Below are 22,890 nucleotides of genomic sequence, written 5' to 3'. Positions count from 1 at the left end.
GGGGCACATTCTCCCTTAGACTCACACTCTTTCTCCACACAAAACTTCCTCTGGGTTCTGAGGAGATGCTGTGGGGAGCAGAGTTAGGGAAAATTGAATACCTCACTGTGTTTAACCTCAGACTTTAGTCTAAAAACGTGCCTGTTGAAAATGCATATCAGCTCCAACAACAAGACGTTTGTAGCCAATGACCTAATTCCATTCCTAGGTGTCAGCTTGTTTTTGGGTCCACCCATACCTTTTTCTCCCCGCACTTAGAGGAGAGATGAAACACCTAAGGGACGGAGGGGCCACTATCCTTCAGCCTTGAGGCCTTCTTTGGCAACAGGCCCCTTGGTTAAATCTGAGATGTTAGCTAAGCTTTCTTTGAACTAAAACTTCTTTAGGAAAATAATATTACCCCAGTACAACAAACAAACTGCCTACATGACAATGAAGACAGAAGGGAATGCTTGAAGCTGGGACGGAAATGGACCGGCTCACTAATGCCTTTCAGGGGTGCAGACAGGGTGGGGATACGGTAGGGATGCTGGAGCTTTCTCCCACCATCTCTGTGCTTGGTTCAGATTTTCCTCTGGACCCAGAGAATCCCTGAGACCCGTGAAGAGTGGAGGTGAGAGGAGGGGGGCTGCCGCTTTGCTAAGGGCAGGGCTTAGTTTCCTCCTAGACAGAGGGAAGCTGAGAGAGGAGACGATGAAGCCAGTACTCCAGGGTACCAGGAGAGAGAAGAAAGAAAAGGGAAAACACAAAACACCATGACTGGATAAAGTGAAATTCAGAAAAATGGATCTACTTGGGAGAATTACTTAATGAAATGCTGTTCACGATGCCCTGTGCCCCCAACAATCTTTAGTAGAGACCACATATTTCAAGCAATGTGTGGTGTGATTGGGTTTCTTACAGAAACTAGTGAGGAGGCCAAGTTCTCTGCATCAGCCTGCATGGGGTCGACCCTACAGATGGAGAGGAAACAGGGTGCATCCAGGAACAGGACTGTGTGCTTAGCAGAACTCAGGGCAGTGGGAAGCTGGAGCTGGCTTAAACTGGGCCATAAAGGATGACTTAGATTTTCAGGAATATTGCAAGTTGTTCATTAAACACAGTGATCATTGAACATTGAAGTATATATATTTACAGAATATTAATTTAAAATACATTAAAAACAAAGGTAATTGATACTCAAAAACTCATCACTTTCTAATTATTCTAATTATTTTGTTATCATGCCCTTAGGGAAGTAGAGAGGCAGGAGTGTGTCTGAGCAACTCCATGCTCAGGGCTGCCATTTTGGTATCTTGTAACTGGACATGTTGGGAATATATGCCTTGGAAATTGCTGAATGCTACAAATTAGGGCCAAATTTACTCTTTGACTCACAGACTTGAGAAAGTGATGGAGAAAATGTTAAAAACACAAATTAAATTACGCCTGGGGGCGCCTGGGTGGCTCAGTGGGTTAAAGCCTCTGCCTTCAGCTCAGGTCACGGTCCCAGGGTCCTGGGATCAAGCCCTGCAAGGGCTCTCTGCTCAGCGGGGAGCCTGCTTCCTCCTCTCTCTCTCTCTGCCTGCCCCTCTGCCTACTTGTGATCTCTCTCTCTCTCTCTTTCTCTCTTTCTGTGTCAAATAAATAAATAAATAAATAAATAAAACAAAAAAACCCCCACAAATTAAACTTAAAAGTGGGCCTTCTCTGCGACTGTTACACCACGAATAGCACAAAAAACTGAACTATTTTTGGTTTTCACAAACTATCACCCAGTTCAGCGAAGAAGCTCATCACGTGCTCAACAAACGAGCAAACTTCCAACATACGATTTCACTGTTTTCCTTTCTTACTTTCTTACTTCTTAACATAATTGAAAATATCAACTAGCATTCATGTTGGACTCACGCTCAGCTGGTTGGGGGGACATTAGCCAACATACCTCTGCCTCCCACCTCCCACTGAGCCTCAGCCTTGGCCCTTGCTCCAGCCCTGGGGGTGGGGGTATCACAGAAAACCATAGGAGAGACAGTCCCCACCCTGAGTTCTGCACACCGATCATCCTAAGGGAATGGCTCCTGCCAACTTGTGCTTGTGTAATGATTTTCCCCATGGGAAAATGAGGATGCAAGGGGCATGCCATGCCCACCATCAGCAGGGGGGGGACCTTGAAGATCAGCTCAGGAAGGCTCATTAGATAGCTATTCTTCCCTTGCATACAATATCATGCTGCATTTGACGTTCGTAAATAGGACTCTAAGACAATACAAGATCTGGATAATCAAAGAATAGTGGAAGCCAATTCAACCGTTCTAATGAAAACACATTTTAGAAAGAGGCTTTGAGCAAGTGTTGGAACAAATAAAACCCTTTCTGCTTAAGTTCGAACATTCTCTTAATTGAGATTTCTGTGAATTTGACTTCCTTGTTACACAATGCCAAGGACACATACTTTGCGGGGGGTGGAGGTGGCAAGAAAAGGATGGCAATAAAAAAGAGGAAATAAAACATAATGTGGCATTACTTATGTTTATTAGAAAATCACTCTCTTTATAGAGTGAATCTTCTAGTTAAAAGAAGAATATTCTTTACAATGCCCAGGTAGTTCAGTTAGTTAAGCCTCTGCCTTTGGCTCAGGTCATGATCCCTGGGTCCTGGGATCGAGTCCCACTCCTTGCTCAGTGGGGAATCTTCTCCCACTGCCTGCCGCTCCCCCTGCTTGTAGTCTCTCTCTCTCTGACAAATAAATAAATAAAATCTGAAGAAAAAAAAAAAGAAAAAGACTGTTCTTTAAGAACTTAGCAGAGACTGCTGGCTATTCCCAAATTTCCATGCCCCCTTCTTTCTTTATCAATGGGACTCATTGACTTTTAGCTGGCCACCTGATCCCCTAGTCCCCTAGCACTGCATTTCCCCATCTCCTTTGGCACTAAGTATGGCCAATGGACTAGGTTGTGACCAATGGACTAGTTTATGGCCAGTGAGATCCGATTGTAAGGGGTGTGTGCAGCTTTGAGGGTTGAGTCCTTAAAGGGGAAAGACAGGCCTCCACTACCTCTGTCCCCATTCCGCTGCCTAGACTAGCGCCGTAGTGGGAAGTGGAAGGCTATTTTAGAGTATGAGGTAGAGACTTGGTGTTAAGAATAGCAGAACACTAATGATGTACTACTATATCCTGGCTAACTGAAAATAATAATAAAAATAAATTTAAAAAATAAATTAAAAAAAAAAAAAGAGTAGCAGAGGAATGGAAAGGGAGCCTGGGTCCCAAAACCATGGAGACATCATAACATCCTCAGATGAGCTTCTCAGACTTTAACACAACAGGGGAGTTAGCTTCTACCTTCTTTAGGCCACTGTTGTTTGGCCTTTGTTACAGCAGCTGGCTTCTGTATTCTGAGTAATATAATTACCAACATGTTAGAACATGTTAACCATTTGTTTTTAGTATTTTAGGGATAATATTCTTTCTAAACATGTTACAATTTTCTGAGCTCATGAAACAGAGCAGACAGAACATAATTTACTCTTTTTTGGAAAGACTAAATGGGAAAGCATAATTACTATTCTGAACAATAGTACAAAGAGATTGCCAAGGTCTAGGGGGCTGCTGGTCCATCAGTAAGTGGCCTCAGGCTGTGGGACTTGGTTCATTCATACCTAATTCCTGCCATTTTTCTGACTCCCCTTGCTATCAGGAGTCAAATAAGAAAATACACACAATATTTTGGCCCAGATCCTCAAACACAGAAGTGGTCAATGAATGTTCTATGACTGTTATTGTTATTATCGTTGTTGTTGTTGTTGTTGCTAGTATTATTAATACAATTATGTAGAGGGAACAGACAGCTATTTTCAAAACTCAACACTTTTTTCTTCCCGCTTCAATCATAATCCCAACCATAAAGGCACAGGAGCTGGAAATCCCACTGTTCGGTGACATTATAATCAGCCGCATCTACAGAATGGAAGCTAGAGTTTCTCCCTGATGTAGACTCTCTCTCTCTATCTCTTTAAAACGAGCTTAATGGTCTTTTTAGTCATGAGATATAAGGAAAATCTCTCTGTTGACCTTGAGTTGCCTATGAACTAAACCTATAGCAGAGGCTTCAAACTGAGATACAAATTCTGTTCTAGGTTGAAGAAGGCTGTTTTCGTGGCAGTCAGCGTATGGCTCTTCAAAGAAAATATGATGTGAAGAGGTTTCTGCTTCCTTCGACTGGGGTGAGAAGGGGGCGTAAGGCCATCACATGGTGTTCTCACAGCAGTGAGCATGACCTGGCAGTGAGGCCACTGGCCTGGGCCAAGAGACATGGGCAGATGGGCCCCGGGAGGAGGCATGACCTATGAACTCTGGGGCGCTGACATCTGACTACCGGTTGAATTCTTCCTTTTCTGCTTGTAATTCACTCATATTATTCTCAAGACCCAGAGAAGAGGTTAAATATCACACCCCGTGTTAGCTGTGCGTGGGTCTTCAACGGAGAGCCTTGTGCCCATATTTGGACCAGGGAGAGTTTCCACATGTGATTGACACAGAGGTGATGGGCAGTGCAGTGTGGTAGAACACCAGGCAAGAAGCAACAAATGGCCACCACCATAGACCTTGACATAGTCAGCACCACCAGGCATCCTCAGAATCTCCAGGGAAAGAGCCTTCTGAACACTCAAATACTGATTATTCTATTGTGACAATATTGTTAGCATAAATATACCATAATGATGCTATTATTGATATAACAATTGTTACTATTGTATGATATTGATCATGTTATTGTATTTTTTATTCTATATGATTAATAAAATACCATTTAGTTAAAACAAAAATTCTTATTATATAGAAATATCGAATTATATTAGAAATAGAAATATCTTATTTCGCTTGCTCAAGATTTCTTTTTTAACAACTTCTGTCTCCCCAACTGCATCTCAAATAGTTAAAATTGCCAAATTAGTGGCCATTTGGTAAATGAAATGAAACTCTACACTTTCCTTGCTGGTCTCCCCACGATTAAAATCTTTTCATTAATGGTAAAATGGGGCTTCTGGGTCTCAGAAATCGTCAGAATAAAACTGAAGAAACCGAACAGGTTGCCAAATTTATTTTGCCAAGTAAGGATATTTTTTGAATTACCAAATCCTGACAACATACGACATTTAATAAAATGCTTTTTAGAATCCCCAAGTTCCTGACCACGTATGACACTTAAATAAAATAAATTTTAACACCAAAACAGTAGGAAGCAGATATTTCAGAATAAAGGATGATCCTTTGGGCAGAACCATTTTAGCTTTATGAAGATTTTCACCTGGTTCTTATTTTTCTTGCGTCACCACAAGAGAGCCAGCCCTTCCAGCAGACGACACCTGGTTTGGAGCCATTCCCGAACACCAAACCCACTGCATGGGGAGCTGTCTGGGAGCTGCAGGCCTGAGATAATTCCCACACATTTCCCCAAATATGTGGAAGGTGGACTCGAGCAAGAGCTGGGACCTGTTGCCCCTGTGAGACGTGGGCATGAGGCCTGTCTTCCGTGTTGTAAGACCCAGACTGTCAGCTAACCACACCGAAAAGCTTTCTTCCTGCCCCGTGTTAGGAGCCCTGAAAACTGCCCTTTTTAGGACACAGGACAATTGCCAAGTCGGGCTCATTCCATGGACTGAATTACCATTTTTCCTGGCCCCAGAAATGCTATGTCTGCTGGTAATTTTCATTCCTGGGTCACAGCTCCCAGGGGAGTAGGAGAAAGGCCAACTAGGAGAGAGGAATGTTCAGTGTGTTTCCTCAGATCCTGGATCTGCTTCCTGGCTCCATCAACTCTCTGTTGATAGAAGGCTGCCCTGCTCCAGGCTTCCAGAAGCAACTCCCACACCTCAGCAATGGCGCAGGTAGCCGAGCTGGGAAGACCCGCCCTGTGCCTGCTTCAGAGACACAGTTCTAAAGCTGACGTGCCCATGAGAAAAAGGAGGCTCTCTTTGCTAGAAAAATAACCAGTGACAGAAGACTTTACTTCAGGAGATGGCTGAGTAAAAGCCTATTTTACTAAAGCCCGTGATCCCCAAATAACTCGGAGTCACCTTCCCCACCCCACCTACCATTTTTATTTTCCAGCAGTTGGAGGAACTGCAGAGAACCAAAGGGATAAAGGTTGAATTCATTACCAATTCTTCCGGAAGCTCTGTCTTTCTGCTGACCTGAAATAATTTCCATACATTTTCCTAAATATATGGGAGTTAATTGCCAATTTGCATTTTGGTTCAAGTATTCAGGTCTCAAGATGGAAACATAAGCTCTTTATTTCAAGAAAAATAACTGAAGGGAAACTTCTGAAGCTTGTTTTCTAAATGCCCAAAAGGCTCATGGAGAACAGACTCAATAGTCTTTCTTCTCTAGAAGCCTCTTCAGAAACCTCTTGGAGGAGAAGCTCTCCCTCCTCCCAGTTCAGATTGCTTTATGTGATTGCAATTACATCAGAGAATTTCTTTTCCATCCCCCCTGCCACTCCAAACTGGTAAGTCTTCAAAGGGTCACAGGATTTGAATTCTGCCTGCTATGCCTCCTTGGAGCCAAACTTGACATCAGCACTTTTTATAAGCAGGAATCTATGAATTAACACCCTGAATTTTCCTGAGGAGTCCCCTTGTTGGGCCTCTGTTTGGGAAAACGCTCCTGGGTCCTTTGACATTAGCCTGCCCTTAGTATTAATTTAAATGTCTCAGGAACGTCATCTGCTGCTACTAAAATAAGTGACGAAGAAGTTCTGGAAAGTGGCTTCGAGCGCCGCCCTAGCAGGCACGGTTAGGGGAAAACTCGGTGCCTGAAACGCTAATTTAGATGCGAGCCTTCATATTGCGTGTTTAGCTCTGACCCCAAAATCTGCTCGCCTCACAGCTTTCCCCATCTGGTGCAATTTGCTTTCTCACTTGTAAAAACACACACGACGGGGACAGCATGCATTGTGGGCCGCGGCGTGACAATGAGGCCCTGTCCGTGACGCGCTTCCCTGAGAGAAACTTGTTTTGCGCCCGTTGTCCCCCAGCTCCCAGCCTTTCCTCACAGGGAGCAGCGGCCGCTCTGCCCAAGCCCCCAGTGCCCCAGCCCAACGTCCCTGAGGAGAAAGGAGATGATGGAGCCGTACCTTGTACCCAGGCTTCCGCCCTCTTTTCTTGGGGATCTTCACTGCTGGCAAAGCGCCAGCTGAAGCGGAATAAAGGTTATGAACCGCCATCTTCATAGGTGTTGAGTGAAGTGGGGGTCGGCCTCGCTTTCTCCCCGGGATCCTCTGGGACTGCATGTCTGCCGGTGCCAGTCTTACAGAAGGAAGTGACAAATCGCTCACAGGCAGAAGAGGTGCTAAGATTAGTCCAGACACAAAGCAAAACAAAAACAGAGGGGTTTGTTTGGTTTGCAAGGCAAGCATGTATCCAGTTTGGCGTTTGGAGCCTTACCTACCCTACCCTTCACTGGGGGGGGGGGGGGGCAAATACGAGAGAACCAGGCACCTCGAGGAGTTTTTACAGGGCTGTTGGGCTTCTGGTTTAATAATTTCCAGGAGAATGAATTTCCACAGAGCTGTGATGAAGTAGGGAGGATAGTAGGGGGGAGAGGACAATAGCTTCCCAGCTCCAGACACAACTGGAAGTGTCACCAGCATGAGACGACTTCATCAGTGTGTGTCTCAAGTTTCCCCAGTTAATTTAACTTTGAAGTAATAGAATAATAGTATTAAATAAATACAACCCTCCTCCCACATTCACTCCTGTCCCTTTGGCTGGGTTGTAAATGGTTGTGACCTTTATGTTTCCTGTGAAAGATATTTAACAATACAAATCAGTTGTATTAGTTCTGTCCCTTGGGGCGCCAGGGTGGCTCAGTCAGTTAAGCATCTAACTCTTGATTTCGGCATGGGTCATGATCTCAGGGCATGGAGCCCACTTAAGACTCGCTCTCTTACCTTGTGCCCCTCCCTGCCTCAATCTCTCTCTCTCCCTCTCTAAAAAAAAAAAAAAAAAAAATGTTATGTCCCTTGATCAAAATATGGAGAGAGATTAATATACAGAGATGTTCATTTTAACATGATTTAGAATTGCAAAAATAAGATGGATAGAGCCCCAATAATAAGCAACAGGGGAATAAAACAATCAACTAGTTAAAAGCCTTTAACAATACTATTTCTAGGGCCACCTAGGTGGCTCAGTCATTAAGCGTCTGCCTTCGGCTCAAGTGGTGATCCCAGGGTCCTGGGATAGAGCCCAACATTGGGCTTCCTGCTCAGTGGAGAGCCTGCTTCTCCCTCTTCTACTCCCCCTGCTGTGTTCCATCTCTCACTGTCTCTCTCTCTCTCACTCTGTCAAATAAATAAATAAAATCTTAAGAAAAAAAATACTATTTCAATAACATGAGGTTGAGTGAAAAAGCATCTCATAAATTACACATAAAAATTATCACCACTACACAAAAGTTTCTGTGGTAAAAAAGTGAAAGGAAACATGCTAAAATGCCACCAATGGCCAAGACAGTGGGACAGTGGGTAATTGTTCACTATGAACACATCCTTTCGCCCACACAGATACCCCACATACAATATTCATAGCATTAAAAATACTAATAATGAGGGGCACCTGGGTGGCTCAGTTGGTTAAGCAACTGCCTTTGGCTCAGGTCATGATCCTGGAGTCCCAGGATCTCAAACCGCATCAGACTCCCTGCTTATCAGGGAGTCTGCTTCTCCCTCTGACCCTCTGCCCTCTCATGCTTTCTCTCTCACTCCTTCTCTCTCTCTCAAGTAAATAAATAAAATCTTTTAAAAAAATACTAATAATGAGCTTCTTCAGGTAGAGATGCCTAAATCTTGCAGCAAAAGGTAGTCGATCGTCTCCAGCCCAGAGAACACAATGGTATCACGAGCTCAGGGGTCAGATTTCCTTGAACATTCAGGATTGTGACAAGTGGGACAGAACATTAGACTCTAATGCGGGAGGGATGTTAAGTGATAAAATTTATTTCTGAGCCCAAGTGGTAGCCAACAATGGAAATGAGAAGTTTTGCTCAAAATGCTACAGAAAGAGTTGGGAAAGGTGATAGGAACCATCCCTACCCTCCCTACCCTACCCTAGGCAACACTACAGGAACCACATTGCTTTGCACAAGAAGGAAAATATCGAATAGTGGATACTTGACATCTGAAAACATGACAGGGAAAATTGGGGGCATCTTTTACAAAAGTTCACTTTGTTAATTCTCTGAATAGTAACAGTATTCTCTCAATAATCTTGATCACTCTTGGAAATATCACACTTCGTACACAGAGTTTTAAAGCATGAATTTATTGTTAAATATTTCAGGTAGATAGACAAGCTGTTGGAGATGTCAATTTTCCCTGTTTTTTATGTAAGAAAAATATCACGTATCATTGATTCTAAGATGCATGCTTTATCACTCATTAACATCTCTGAAATCACATAAGAATTCCATAAGGAGCAATTTTTCTTTCTTGTGGTACATGAAACAGTGCTATGATCAAGGGCATCTTACAGTCAATGAATCATGATCAATGAAGATAAGCCCATCAACATGTGAACAGAGCTATCATTCCATTTCTAGACTTGGCGTCAGGACTCCACTAGTCCAAACCCTCATTTTCAAAAAAAAAAAAAGGGGGGGGGGCTTTGCAAAACATCGAAAACCCACGAACACTTATTTGTTACTATTTTTGCTGTGCAGAACTTGATCTGAGATTCTGAACTCTCATGATTACGATCACATCCCTGCTTCTGCAGGTTTAGTATTAGTACTATACTAATACTAATTAGTTGTAATTAGTATTATTAGCTATCTGGGAAATAAGATTTTTTTCTAGTCTAGGGCATGTTTCTCTAACTTTCTACTTTGCTGCTAGTGAGTCAGCACCGTATCTAACATGAAGATCAAAAGTCAGTAAGAGAAAACCCAGGACCAGAGTAAGGCATCGAATCTGTTTCTGGCAGGTGAAGGTTTGCCGTCCTTCCCTGGTGAATTGTGATTCTCTGCTAACCTAGATTCTCCCTCACAAAAGTCTTCTTGTTGAATAGGTTTTGGGGAGTAAAGGAAAGGTAACAAATTAATTAACATATTATCCTAGGAATTTGTATCACTCAAAATTATACTGAACTACCCCAAATTTCTCAGTGCGTTAGGAAAAAATATTTCCTAGAAAACTAGTCATCTTTTAAACTGGGCTTTTCTGTTGTTCTGCTTCTTTTTCTCTACTGTGAGGGAGGAACAGGACTGGGGCTACTTTCTACGTCACTTCCAGAGAAGTACATCTATCTTAGGGTATAAAGGAACTTTCCCAAAAACTAAATATGATTAATGAATTTCATGCTGGTGGAGCAGCAATGAGCTCTTATTGGTGCATCTGGAGCAGACAGTAATTGGGGGGACGTGAACATAGCTCTTTCATTGATCAAGAAGTTACTATTTTGCCATTCCTTCTCACACATCGATACAATTTTAATACAGAAGTAAGTAACAAGACAGAGACTTTTAAAAACTGAAGAGGTTATTTTAATTATGGGAGAATTCTCTGAAAGTCTCCTTGGAATAATTTTAAAGAGTTGGGGGAAAATGCTTACAAAGTGGTATTTTAATAACACACCCATGCACTTGGGAAATTGTGACAAATTGTGACAAAAGTTCAAGGTCCCCAAAAATCTCCCTTTCCTCCCTTTCCAAAACTAAGACACGAACTTCAAAAAAAAGTAATAACAAAGATTAATACTAAAAATAAGGAAGGATCCCAGTCTCGGAATACAGTAGAAAGAAGACATGGGATTTTTTTAGGGAGAACATAACCATGGAAGATAGACAATGACCGTTTATCACAAGTTTAATGAAAAGATCAAAACTAATAGAAGAGGAAAATAAGAAGAGGCTGTCTTCTTAGAAGCCTAACCAACCGTGTCTTAAGAGATTCTCTGTGTCTTAAGAAAAGTTCATTAAGAATGGACAACAGCAACAAATCCTAATGAAAATGATATACTCAAAAGCAAAGGAAAAAAATAAGCACTTCAGCAGAACAAATAGATCATTTATAATGGGGAAAATAATCAAGCTAGCTCTCTATAGCATCTTTAATCCAAAAATAATGGAGTCACCATAGTGACTATTTTTTTTCCAGTGTTTATAGTTGCCACAATTCCTTCCACCACAGGGCCTTTGCTTGTCCCTCTCCCTCTGCTCCTACCTCCACTCTTTCTCTCTCTCTGTCTCTAAAATAAATAAAATCTTAAAAATAAACTCCTTCAAATTATTAAAATAAGAATAAACACTGAAATAGAAAAAATGAACAAAAGACACAGATAATTCATAGAGAGAGAAAGGAAGCAAGGGGGGGGACAGAAGGGAAATAAATGGTCAATTATCAAAAGAAAAGACTCTAAACTTTACTGGTAACCTCCCCCAAAAGTATACTGATGTATCATTTATCGCTGATCGGATTGCTAAATGTGAGTAACCCAATCAATAGTTCAGGTTGGTGAGGGGTGGAAACTGGCTAACCTTTTGGGGGAACAATTGAAAATCACTTAAAAACTTTCACATGCACACTTCCTAATCCAGCTGTATTAGGATAAATCTGATAAGGCTTTATCCTAAGAAGATAATCTGAGATGAGCACCAAGATACATGACCAAGGATGTTCTTTGCACGTTGTTTGTAATAGTGAAATACTGAAATAATCAAAATGTCTCTTGAGACATTTTAGTTAAGTAAATTATTTCACATTCATAAAATGGATATTTTATGAATAAGATATTTCACATTCATAAGTTCTAAATTTAAATATGTGTATGTGTATATGTATACATATGCTCCTAGCATATGTAGTATGATTCTATTCCTATCTTCTTTATGTATATGGATATAGATAAATCTGCATGCATTAGGCACAGAAAGAGGTCTTGGAAAGATAATCACCAAAAGGCTGATTGTAGTTGTCTCTGGGCAGAAAGATATTGAAAGATGTTTTTGCTGTCTTTGTAACATTCTGCATCGTTTGAATTTTTAAAACCATAGGCAGAAAACACTATAAATAGAAAAATAAACAATGAATGAATAATTCTCATTGTCTGGAAGGTTTTCTGGTGTTTTTGTTGTTGTTGTTTTTCTTTTTGAAATCTGTGCTTCTTTAGATGGCCTTTTGTTTTCTTGTTTTCTCATGGTTTTGGTTCCTGAGCCATAGAACATCAGTGGCCACTGTTTTATTATTTTTTTAAGAGTTTATTTATTTATTTGAGAAAGAGTAAGAGAGCACAAGCAAGGGGAACAGAAGAGAGAGAAAGAGAAGCAAACTCCTGGCTGAGCAGGGAGCCTGACGTGGGGCTCGATCCAGAACCCTGAGATCATGACCCAAGCCAAAGGCAACCACTTAACCGACTGAGCCACTCAGACACATCAGTGGCTGCTGCTTTAACAACCTAACAAATTGTGACCAAAAAATAAAAATAAAAAAGGAGTTTATCACTGAAAATAATGGAAAAGTTTATTTCAGAGCTAACAAGAATGCTGTAAATAAGGGGCACCTGACCGGCTCATTCGGTAGTACATGCAGCCCTCGATGTCTGGTTGTGAGTTTGAACCCCTCACTGGGCGTAGAGATTACTTCATATGTCATAAGCAGATGGTAGACAGGGAGAGAGAACCAGCTCTCAAAAGACAAACAGCTCACTGCCTGCCCCCTCCTTGATTCCACCTCCCTCCTGCCCCTTCCACTGAGGGACCAGGTGGCAGTCAGGTTACTGCCCCTCCCCCCAATGATTTCCCTCATCTCCAAAGACCTTTAAAGACCTCAAATGCGGTCCAAATCATCCTTTCCACGGACTCATGAACTGATACAACCAACATGTACATCACTTGAGAACCCTCAAAATCCTGGAGGTGTTATAGGATACATCTGAATTTCTCTGCTTCCGACTGCAGACTTCAGCGAATACAGACAGCCTAGTTCAGGTCAGATTTGGAAGCCATCTTGGAACAAAGAGCTTTAGTGAACATAAAAGATTCTGTCCCTAGAACAGCCTCATCCTCAAGTCTATAAATCTTCAAGTTATAAACCTTTCAACAGTTGTCAAATCCTGGCTTGACATAGTAAATCAAGTGATTTACTCCTGGTTTCCTAAATCTCCCTCTTCTTATCAAAACAAGGCTTGGCTGGAAATGTTACAACTCAACCAAGAGAAACTGAAATCTGGCCCATGAACTTGGGAAGGGCATTTTACCTGTCAGCTTTGCAAATCCAAAACATATAAACCTAGATCCTAGCTAATGGGGCTTCATCAAGGGAAAAAACAGCCCCGTACACGCCCTCATCCCCACGGCTTCTCAGGCAGCCTAGGTGAGGCAGCCCCTCTACGTGAGGTCATTTCCAGGGAGAAGGATGTGCCTTGGCATCTCTCTAAAATTCAGCCATCCTTTGAGGTGGCCCAAACTCTACCAGCAATCGTTCCACTGCAATAGAAGGGTGAATAGTATAACATATAATGAATTTTTGTTGATTTTTTAAAATATGGGAGAGCTTTTCTGTAGGTATTTTATTCCATTCATTATATACTGATATGCCCTTGTCTCTACCTGTTGAAATAGACAAAGGTGAGTACAAAGAAACTGTAAATAAGCCAACTTGTCCTGGAAAAATAGGAACTGGTCCAGGAACAAAAGGGACGGGTTAGTCCCAGTTGTCCCACAGAATAACCAGGTAGAAAGCAGGTTCAACAGAATGTTCAAAGGTGATGAGTTTGTTAAATGTCTTAAGAGTAGTTGTGACGTACAGACTTGTTCCATCAACCCCTGGAAAACAAGCTTCTAGATATAGAAGGGAACTCCTTAGCACATAGAGGGAGACTTCAGTACATGGGTGTCTCCCAAATCTGCTGTAGGGAGTGGGGGGCGCTGAGAGGGATGCGGGGTGCTGGGGTGCAGTGGCATTGGGTGGAGTGGGGTGGGAGGCCTTCCTGTCCCCTGTAGGCAGCCATCTGCAGTGAGGGCCGACTCTAAAAGTCTATCAAATCCATTCCACCCTTGGCTGAACTTACAAAAGCCCCTCCCTTCCATCTCACTGGAACCTTCGCCCACATCCAGGAAGGGTGCAGCCGCCAAGGTGATCTAGAGCCAAGATTCGCATATTTAAGGGGAGGGAGGAAAGCTGCATCGAGCAAGAGCCCAGAATATACACAGGGATGTGGGGAAAACACCATTCCGATCTGCAGGATTTGGAAAAACTTTGGGGCATTTGAAACATGAGAGATGGGCACCCCAGAGGTATGAATAATTCACTGGCGGGTAGCTGTTCAGCTGGAGCCTGAATCTACCCATTTTCTGGGACCTGCCTGTCCCCTCAGTGGGCAGAAGAAGAGGGAGGCTGCTTTTAACTCCAACACCCCCCTCTGGGCCCATGGACTTGGGGTGGCTCCTCAGAAGGGGAACATGGGAGAGCACGGGAAAGCAGGGTCTTGGAGGGACTAGTCATCACCTCCTTGGTCCAGATGCCCATGTCTTTCCTTTAATCAAGTCCTGCACACTGACAGGCCTTCCCCCTTCAGGTGCCGTCCTTCCAGAAGACAGCGCTCTGGAGTTCCTGGGGGCTGGCCCTGGGCCTGTCTTCCTCAGCTCCATCCCTCACCCTGCCCCTGCAATTCTCTATGTGATGGGAGCTAATTGCCACCCCCCAGCGGTTTTCCAAGGCTTCATGACAGCTGGCTGCTGGCTGGATTGTCCAATGGAAGGCACTTGTCTGAGTTTGAAGGGTGGTGGTTGGCAGGGGTAAAATCAAGGGAATCTAACACCCTCTTGCTTTGCTCCACTGCTTCTCTGCCTGGAACCTCTCCCCCATGGTTCTGGCTCTGGCTGGGTAACCTAGTTTGCCTTCGGCAATAGCAGCCCTTCCCTCTGTCTCTCCAGCCCAGGGAGGGTGGCAACCACAGGGACTGGGGCTAATTGTCCGTTCTCCTGTTTTGGCTCTTCCGTCACCATTTCCCTGTAAATACTCAGTGTTTCCATTAAATACTCAGGCTTCTTTGAGAATTGACTCTCGTGTTTGACACACCTGGGGCCATGCCTACATGCAGACCTCCATGGGCTGTGAGAAGAAGCTGGGGGGAGGCAGGAGAGGGGATGCTCTCTGCCACTGCCGTGGTCAGCAGACTCGTGGCTATATAAGGTGAGAGCCAATGATCTTCAAGGTATAGGTTGAATTTTACACAGTCGCTTGTACAGCCACTATCACATGGAGGCTGAGGAAGACACATAAGTATATACACACAGAGGCAGGCATACACCCTTCCACATGCATCAGAAATCTCTGGAAAATTTTAATAATGGTAGGAGTCATCTCTCAGTGGTGGGGGTGGGGGAGGGCTGGGGTCCAGGAACTGGAGAGGGAAAGGGACTGTGCTCTGCATGCCGGTTTCTGGTTTCATATCTGGTGTGTATTCAAAAATAGAAACACAAACAAATAAACTCCATCTACAACCTCTTACTCTAGAGAAAGGAGAAAGTGTCCCTGTCACGTGCAGACCCTGATCAGCCCCTACCAGCTGCACCAGCAGGGAGGAGGTGGGAGGAGCCAGTGCTCCGACACGTGGGCATGGCCCTCTTCACAGGGCCACAGTTGTGTGCATTTGCACTGGGCACCGCAATACCCCATAACCCTGAAGACTTGACCGATCAGATCTGCAACCACTTGAATGGGTGTTCATAGGACATAAAGCATAGTATTGGGCACTGGTGGAGATGACTCCAGACTTAGAAGGCTGGTTTCCAGTCCTGGCTCTGCTCCTTATCAGCTGAGCGAAGGAGACGAGTCTCTCCACCTCTCTGGGTCCCTGCACAGGTTTAGATCGCTAACCTCCCTGTGGAGGGAAACTGACAGGTTCAATCAGTAAAGGGACAAGCCCTTGTTCAGTTGCTTACATAGACAGCAAAAGCAAGAGGAGTATCAGCTCCCCGGCACCCCTTGTTCCCACAGGACAACATAGAAACAAAAGGGGCGAGATGACTGCACTGGAAGAGGTACAGCCCCTGCAAAGCAGCCACCAGCACCACTCTTCCCACCAGGCTGCAGAGAAGCAGTCTTAGAGTCTGCAGCTGTGCTCTGAAGGAGAGCCAAGCGAGGGCCCGTATCAGCATCCTGGAGGCAATGAGAAATTGTCCTACAACATGTGTCCCAGGCAGGTGCGGTCATGGGCAGGTGATCTGGAAGCAGCTCCTCACCAGCCTCCTGTGCTGTCCTGCTCTGGGAGGGATTTTTCCTGGAGGTGCAGGGATTCTGCCAAGACTTAGATCAGCTGCAATCAAGCCTTGCCTGAGTGGCCTGTCTCTGAGGAACACGGTGGAGCCGGCCCGCTGCATTCCCCTCTGGCTTTGAGAAGCTTACCCCTTAGAAGGGGAGAAGAGACGGTTGAACGTGATCTGCCAGGAGGACAGCTCTGAAACAGTGCATATCCTCAGGGTGAGGACCCAAGAGCCCAGAACGTTCGGAGAGGAGGGGTCCTTTGGGCCTGAGGTTCTCGGGGCCGCAGGATGACGAAGGGGAAGCCAGAGTGTGGAGACTGCCGGCTCCTCTCCACCTCACCCTCACCAGGTCCTTGCAGCCTGGCACTCCCTGAGGGATCTTGTACGCCATCCTCCCCATCTGCTCCAGACCCTAGAAGATATCCAAGCAGAAGTGCTCCCCTGTGTGCAGCCCCTGAAGATTACCACACATTACTTACCCCACTCCAGAAGGCTTTCAAGGGCTTGAACTTGACAATGAAAGTGGCCTGCTTCCTATCGGAAGGAGAGGTAGAAGGAAGGAGAACTCAAGGTAAGTTAGTCATGAAGGTTCTCCTCAGACACCCCTACTTTGGTGCCTCCACTCACAGTTTTCTCCAAGGCTAGAGTCAGGAAAGTGGTGTTACCTGAGCTCTGCTCAGCTCTTCAAGAGAGCTCTATCTCTATCCTCTCTTCCAAAAGCAGCAACTTCTACCCAAAACGTGAAGCCTTTCCTCTTGGCCAGATGGAAAGGAATCCCCTTCAAAGACTTGTGTGCCTCAAGGAGGTGGCTTCCCAAAGGGTCCCTCCCCACTGCTCTGCCTGCAGTGAATGCTTCTGTTCTACAACCTCCCCTGTGGCTGTGACTGAATGATTTCTACCACAGCAACCTGCATCCCACTTATTCGTATACTTGTCTGTCTCTCCCAATATACTCGAGCTCCTTGAAGGAGACGCTGTCTTGATCAACATAATCTGCCTTTTCAGTGTCTGGAACATCTTAGGGACTTAACACGTGTTTATCAGATAAATGAAGAATGAATGAATGAATGATCAGCCACTCAACCTCTCTTCCCAGACTCCTCTCATTCCCCAGCACTGAGGCAGCAGGATCCAGCCCAGGGCACTTGCCTCCCCCAGGATCAGCCCACGGGCCACTTTCCAACGAGGCCACTCCAGCAAGACACAGGGCACCACATGCTACCAAGATAGACCTTCAGCTCCATCATCTCTATTAAGACAAACATTACTGTCCTTGGTGCACAGATGAGGCTCTGAGGCCCAGAAAAGTGGCATGAGATGGCTCATTAGTGGGCAGAACTCAGATTCCAGCCCTGGGCTCCTTGCCCAAATCCCTTCAGCTCCCTCCCAGGGTCAGCTCTGGGTAACGTATAAGGAGATGGCCATAGGGCTGGTTAGGGGGACAGGAGGGAAACCTGACCCTCAAGCCACACCTCCACGTCTTCCAGGACATCAAGAGAAGGCACTGATCCAAAGTGAAAGTGTAGGTGGGCGAGACAACCCAATTAACTTGCCCAGTCCACGATGACCAGATGGAGAGAAGAGCACATTTACTGAATCAGCACCTGCGACATAGATACTGACCCACGTATTTCTAAGGGCTTGTTAAAGAGTAGTCGCAGGTAAAGGAGGGCACTGCTTGCTGGAAGATTCTTGTCTCTACTACGAGCCAGAGCTAGAGCCAGCGGCTTTCTCCGAACTCAGGTCCTACAGTGGAAGGAAAGGCACTTTTTAGAGCAGCTACAAATATTTCTTTCTTTCTCTCTCTCTCTCCTTTTTTTTTTGCAAACCACCATTTCCTGTTTTGTTCTCTATTTATACTTTACATTTAGTTTTGAGAAAGCACTGGTGGTTTGGTGTTTTGGTTGTTTCTAGTTCGGTCTTTATCTACAAAGCCGACTCTCTTTTTGAAATAACTTTCTGTAATGTAAACCAACAGTAGACCTAGATTCTTTTCAAAGACTTTGCTAAGAAAAATTCTTCTTCAAGCTTTAACGATAAAACAGGAAGATTCAAACAGCACAAGTTTCATCTTTCCAAGTCAATGCCTCAGGGAACTGGAATCCATTCACCAGCCTTGGGGATTAGTGAATTCCCCAGGGCTTCTTGGCGCAGTCATCTTTCCAAGCTCAAACATTTTCACACAGATTTCCAGGCACGAGGTCGTTCATACTGAAGCACAGAAACATGTAACTGTAATATCTTCATTGGGATACTCTCTGCAAAATTTTGATGTTTTGCAGAGACCCTAGACCCAGGGTTAGTGCCACGTGATGAGTGCAGCGACTTAGCATTTGCCCTCGAAGAACACACCGTCTAAGAACATTGCGCGCTCTGGCCCCACGGATGCAAGGTACAGTGGTCAGCAGAGAACAAACATGAAAACAACCCCGGAACTAACACCCTCACCGCCGGTGCAAGTCCAAGAGAGACGCCTTTCCGAAGTAAAAGGCAAGAGCAAGAGCAGATCATCCCGATGCCGGTTTTAGTCCTCCGTGCTTGGTAACTGAGAGCCTGGCTTCCCCAGTAGGAAGGAGCAGGTTCCTGCCATTGAGGGGTCAGTGAGGGGAGCAGGTGGTTAGGGGTCAGCCAGCAAGGATGAGGAGAGCCGCCTTTGAGTCACGGCAGGAAGGAATTAGAGCAGCAGGGTGACTCCTGGGCCTCAGTGTCCTGACCCAGCCAACGGAGACACCAGGACTCGCCAGGTTCACGCCAACCACCAGGTTGCCATGAGGATCCGAAGAAAAAAATGGCCACGAGAATCCATCATAATCTGCAAAGCCCTACGTGACATAAATTATGGCTGTTGCCAGACAAATAATTCTTTTTTGTTCCTTCTGCAAAGAACAGATTGTCAATAGGAACTCTGTTTCCCAGCCACTTGCTTGCAGGGTCCCCAAAGACCGCCCACAACAAAAGTCCACATTTTGGTCTACTGCACTGAAGAAATATCCCAAAGGCACCGGAGAACACCATACTCCTCGTTGCTTCCTGTGGGGCATCACAGAGGGCTGCCTCCCCTGTGGATTAGATCCTCCCTCCACCACGAGGGTGCAGCTGCCGCCATCGCCACTGGGGAGTTTCCACAGCTCTCTGGAAAGCCAGGAGGCGGAGAGGCAGGGTGGGTCACCATCCATCACCTGCACACGCAGGCCCTGCCCACTGTCTCACTCTCCCCCTTTATTTCACAAAATAAAATCCCAGGGCCTTCAAACATTAGGAGTGCCAACTATCACCAGGGTTGTGGAGAGAAGGGATAAAGGGAGGGGAGGGCTGGAACAAGGAGTACCAGAAAACTCAGCTCCCGATGGTTTTTTTGTCTCACTTAAAGGAAGGACAACGAACTGCGGTCCTAATTTGCGTCTGACCACCAAGGGTCACAGAGTCTTCTCAGTTATGCTGGGATGTATGGTCACAGCATCATTCTGTCATGGACACGGCAGGCACAAGTCGCTGTTTCTCTGACCAGTGGCCCCTGGTGGCCCCCACATGCTTCATGGCACTAGAAGACCCGGGCTCCACAGCAACTTCTGAGGCCCTCAAAAAGGAACCGCTGGCCAGAAATGGACTCTTCCCACCTGTCTCATCCCTTCAATCTTTGGAAAATATTTCCTGAGCACCTGCTATGGGCCAGGCCCTGTGCAGAGCCCACTGGGGACGTGAAGATGAGCCCAGAATGATGTCTTCTGCAGACACACTCAGGAGGTGGGGAAGGGAAGCAGAGCACATAGGTCACCCCGCCTTCTTTCTTCCAGCCCTTCCCCACACGCATGCCTCCCTCTACCTCCACGGGCATGCGCATGCCCACGTGTCCCCTTCCAAGAGAACCCCACAGTTGAGTCCTCCGTGCCTGTGTTGTCAACACACAGCTCCTCGGTCTCAGTCTTCCCCAGGATAGCTCTGAGCCTGGTGATGCTGGCAGGTCACCTGAAAAGGTAGAGCTGTCACAGTACACGCTCAGTCCAGACAAGGAGGGCTGGGCAATGACTACAAAGACAGAGCCTCTGCTGGCCAGGCCTACCAGCCCATGGCAAAACAGCCAAGTGTATCTTTCAGGTCTCCCTTGGGCAACCCCTTCTTCCCCCGGAGCACCCCACCCTTGGACACACAGGCTTCCCAATCGCTCCAGCCCTCATGGGCTACTTGCCTCACACCCGCACCCCCTTGCTTCCGGGGCTGTCTCTGGTGGACACCGTTAGGCAGAGGGCCCTGCTGACAGGACCAACAAGGCCACGAATAGTAAATAAATAAACAAATGAGCTAATAAAGCACATACCCATGCCCACATTGTTTTGTTAGATTCTCACTACAAGCCCTTAAGGCAAATATTATCAGGTACCCCCATTATACAGATGAGGAGTCCGTCAGATCTACACGGATGAGGGCTCAGAAGGGCTCCTTGTCTTCTCAGAGGTCACACAGCTAAGGCCAGGCCAGCCTGTCTCCACAGGCAGGTGATTAGCAAGATGTTAGCTGCCGAGACCCAAGGAGCTCATCTCCCAAGCTTTTTGTTTCTGGCTGGGAGATGCTGCATTTTAAAAGTGAACTCCTCCAGGCGAGAAGCCATGCGCACATCCTGAGATGGGGGGGATGAGGTTGTTAGCGCTGGGTCTGGGCTGCATGAAAGCTTCTGTGACCTCTTAGGGGCCTTGCACACAGTGAATCCTCAGCAAATACAATTTGGTTGATAAAAAAGAAAGGGAGGGGTGCATTAGAAACAATGCACTTGCGGTCTTCCACTTCTTCGTTGCTAAAGGAAAGGTCAAAAAAGGAAAAACTAACCCTCTTTTGTCCTGCTCCTCTCCAGGGGCTTAGCCGCCAGCATCATCTTCCAAACCCCATCCCCTCTCCAAAGGTTTCCTGTGGCCATGGAACAACAGTGAAATCAATTCTTAATTAGCTTTCAAAGTTTACCTTTTGAAAATCTGTATATATGAATATTTATTAAACACTTACTAGGTGCAAGACATTTGTGCCAGCCCCTAGAGATAGAAAGGGGGCATCGGGAGAAGCGTGCAACAGGGGGATGCTTGCAGCCGCCAGGCATGCCTAATCTAGGGACAACCTTTCATACTTAACTGGAGGAGGAAGGAAGAAAAGTCTCCGCAGAAGTCAAAACACAGAAGGGGCTGACAGTCACAAAAAGCACTAAAGAATGTGAGGAGCTGTTGTTGGGTTAATTTTTCTTTTTTGAAGCGAGAAGAACAAGGAGAGAATCAACCCATGGCTCAAAATAGACTGGGGAGTTCACAAGTGGCAGTGAGATGCCAGGAACGATTTGTTTCTATGTGTTTAGCACCAAAATGCAAAGGATCTCAAACTGGAAGCCACGAACAGAGGACAGAGAGGGGAGACAGGGAAATGGACAAGACGCATATTGCTTCAGTGAGCTCAGATCTCCCCAGGCTCAGACAAAACACCCCCTTGGGTGCAGCAGGAGTTTACACAGAGGGTCTCAGAGCTGCGGTTAGAAATTTCCAAGAATCACGGGCAGGTGAGAAGCTCTAGAGGAACACAGGTGCCTATTTTATCCCTGTTTTCGGAGCACGTTAGATTCTGGATGTGGAAATTAATATGCTCTTATCAAAGGAAGTGGTCATCTGAGAACACTGGCTTTCTCAGAGCAAATTCCCCTTACACTTAAGGCTTACCCTAGCTAGATGTGAGAGGGGGTGGAAATTAGGTTGGAAATCAGAGCACTGCCATCACCATGGCCTGTGTTGATTACCATAATAAACTCTTTGACACAATGTCCCAAGATTATTTCATGGATCAAATAGTTCACATGAGCAGAGGGATAATACTTTGGGGGAAAAATCATAAGCAAGGTTCCAAGTTGCATGACTAACGGTATAGCAGCCATCTGCTGGTTGTCTCTAATGGTCTCCCCAGGTCTCTAGTCTCCGTTATACTCTCCCTGGTGACACGGCTAAAGATTTAGAGGACAGGCTTAGCGAGTGAGCAGATGACGCGAGTCTAGGAGGGACAGCTAATGCCCGCAGATTACAGAACTGAGATTCAAAATGTTTTCATTGGAAGGACCAAATCAGACAAATGAAAGTTTCGAAAGATAAATAGCTAACACCTCGTTCACAGATGTACAGGAGAGATTAGACAGGAAAGGCCTCCCACGTGAAAAACATCTAGGAATGTTTGTTACTAACGAGTCTTTTTTAGACACTGGGGAGACCCATTTTAGCAAGAAATTCACAGGAATATAGATCACGTGGTGTCCAGATCGAGAGAAACAACAACTCTGTTGTCTCCAGATCATCTGGAGTCTTACACTTGTTTCCAGGGCAAGAATTAAAGGAAATATTGCCTCCAGAATGGGAGGAGAGTGGAGGCAGATGGAGACTTTCCTTTGTGGAGCAGTTGAAATAATGGACATGTGGCCTGGAGAAGAGACCGATGATTCCAGGTGGCCTGGCAAGGCAGAAGCAGGATCACCCCATCCTAGGAGGGCAGCCGCCTAGACGGTGCCCTGTGATCCCCATCTCCTGGGTCATCTTTCTCACCCTGAGCCAAAGATTTAAATTGGGGACGCTTTGTTGGCTCAGTCGGTTATGCGCCTGCCTTTGGCTCAGTACATGATCCCAGAA

At 45.5% G+C, this 22,890-nt stretch overlaps 1 protein-coding gene across 3 annotated transcripts in view; it reads right to left on the bottom strand.

The window, feature by feature from the left end:
• Positions 1-22,890, bottom strand: part of LOC111158299 (Scm polycomb group protein like 4) — a 95,427-nt gene that overhangs the window by 41,739 nt on the left and 30,798 nt on the right. For 2 of the 3 annotated variants that reach the window (XM_022520240.1, XM_022520244.1), the window contains exon 2: positions 7,122-7,336. In XM_022520240.1, coding sequence (XP_022375948.1) covers positions 7,122-7,336 — 215 coding nt within the window. Of the gene's footprint in view, positions 1-6,078; positions 6,178-7,121; positions 7,337-16,728; positions 16,784-17,872; positions 17,963-22,890 lie in introns of those variants that run through there. The other variant, XM_022520241.1, reaches the window with a different exon arrangement.

This window comes from Enhydra lutris, unplaced genomic scaffold (genome assembly GCF_002288905.1).
Source record: "Enhydra lutris kenyoni isolate GAN:26980312 unplaced genomic scaffold, ASM228890v2 scaffoldscaffold58, whole genome shotgun sequence".
Classification (NCBI taxonomy): domain Eukaryota; kingdom Metazoa; phylum Chordata; class Mammalia; order Carnivora; family Mustelidae; genus Enhydra; species Enhydra lutris.
This window is presented reverse-complemented; position numbering and strand designations above follow the sequence as displayed.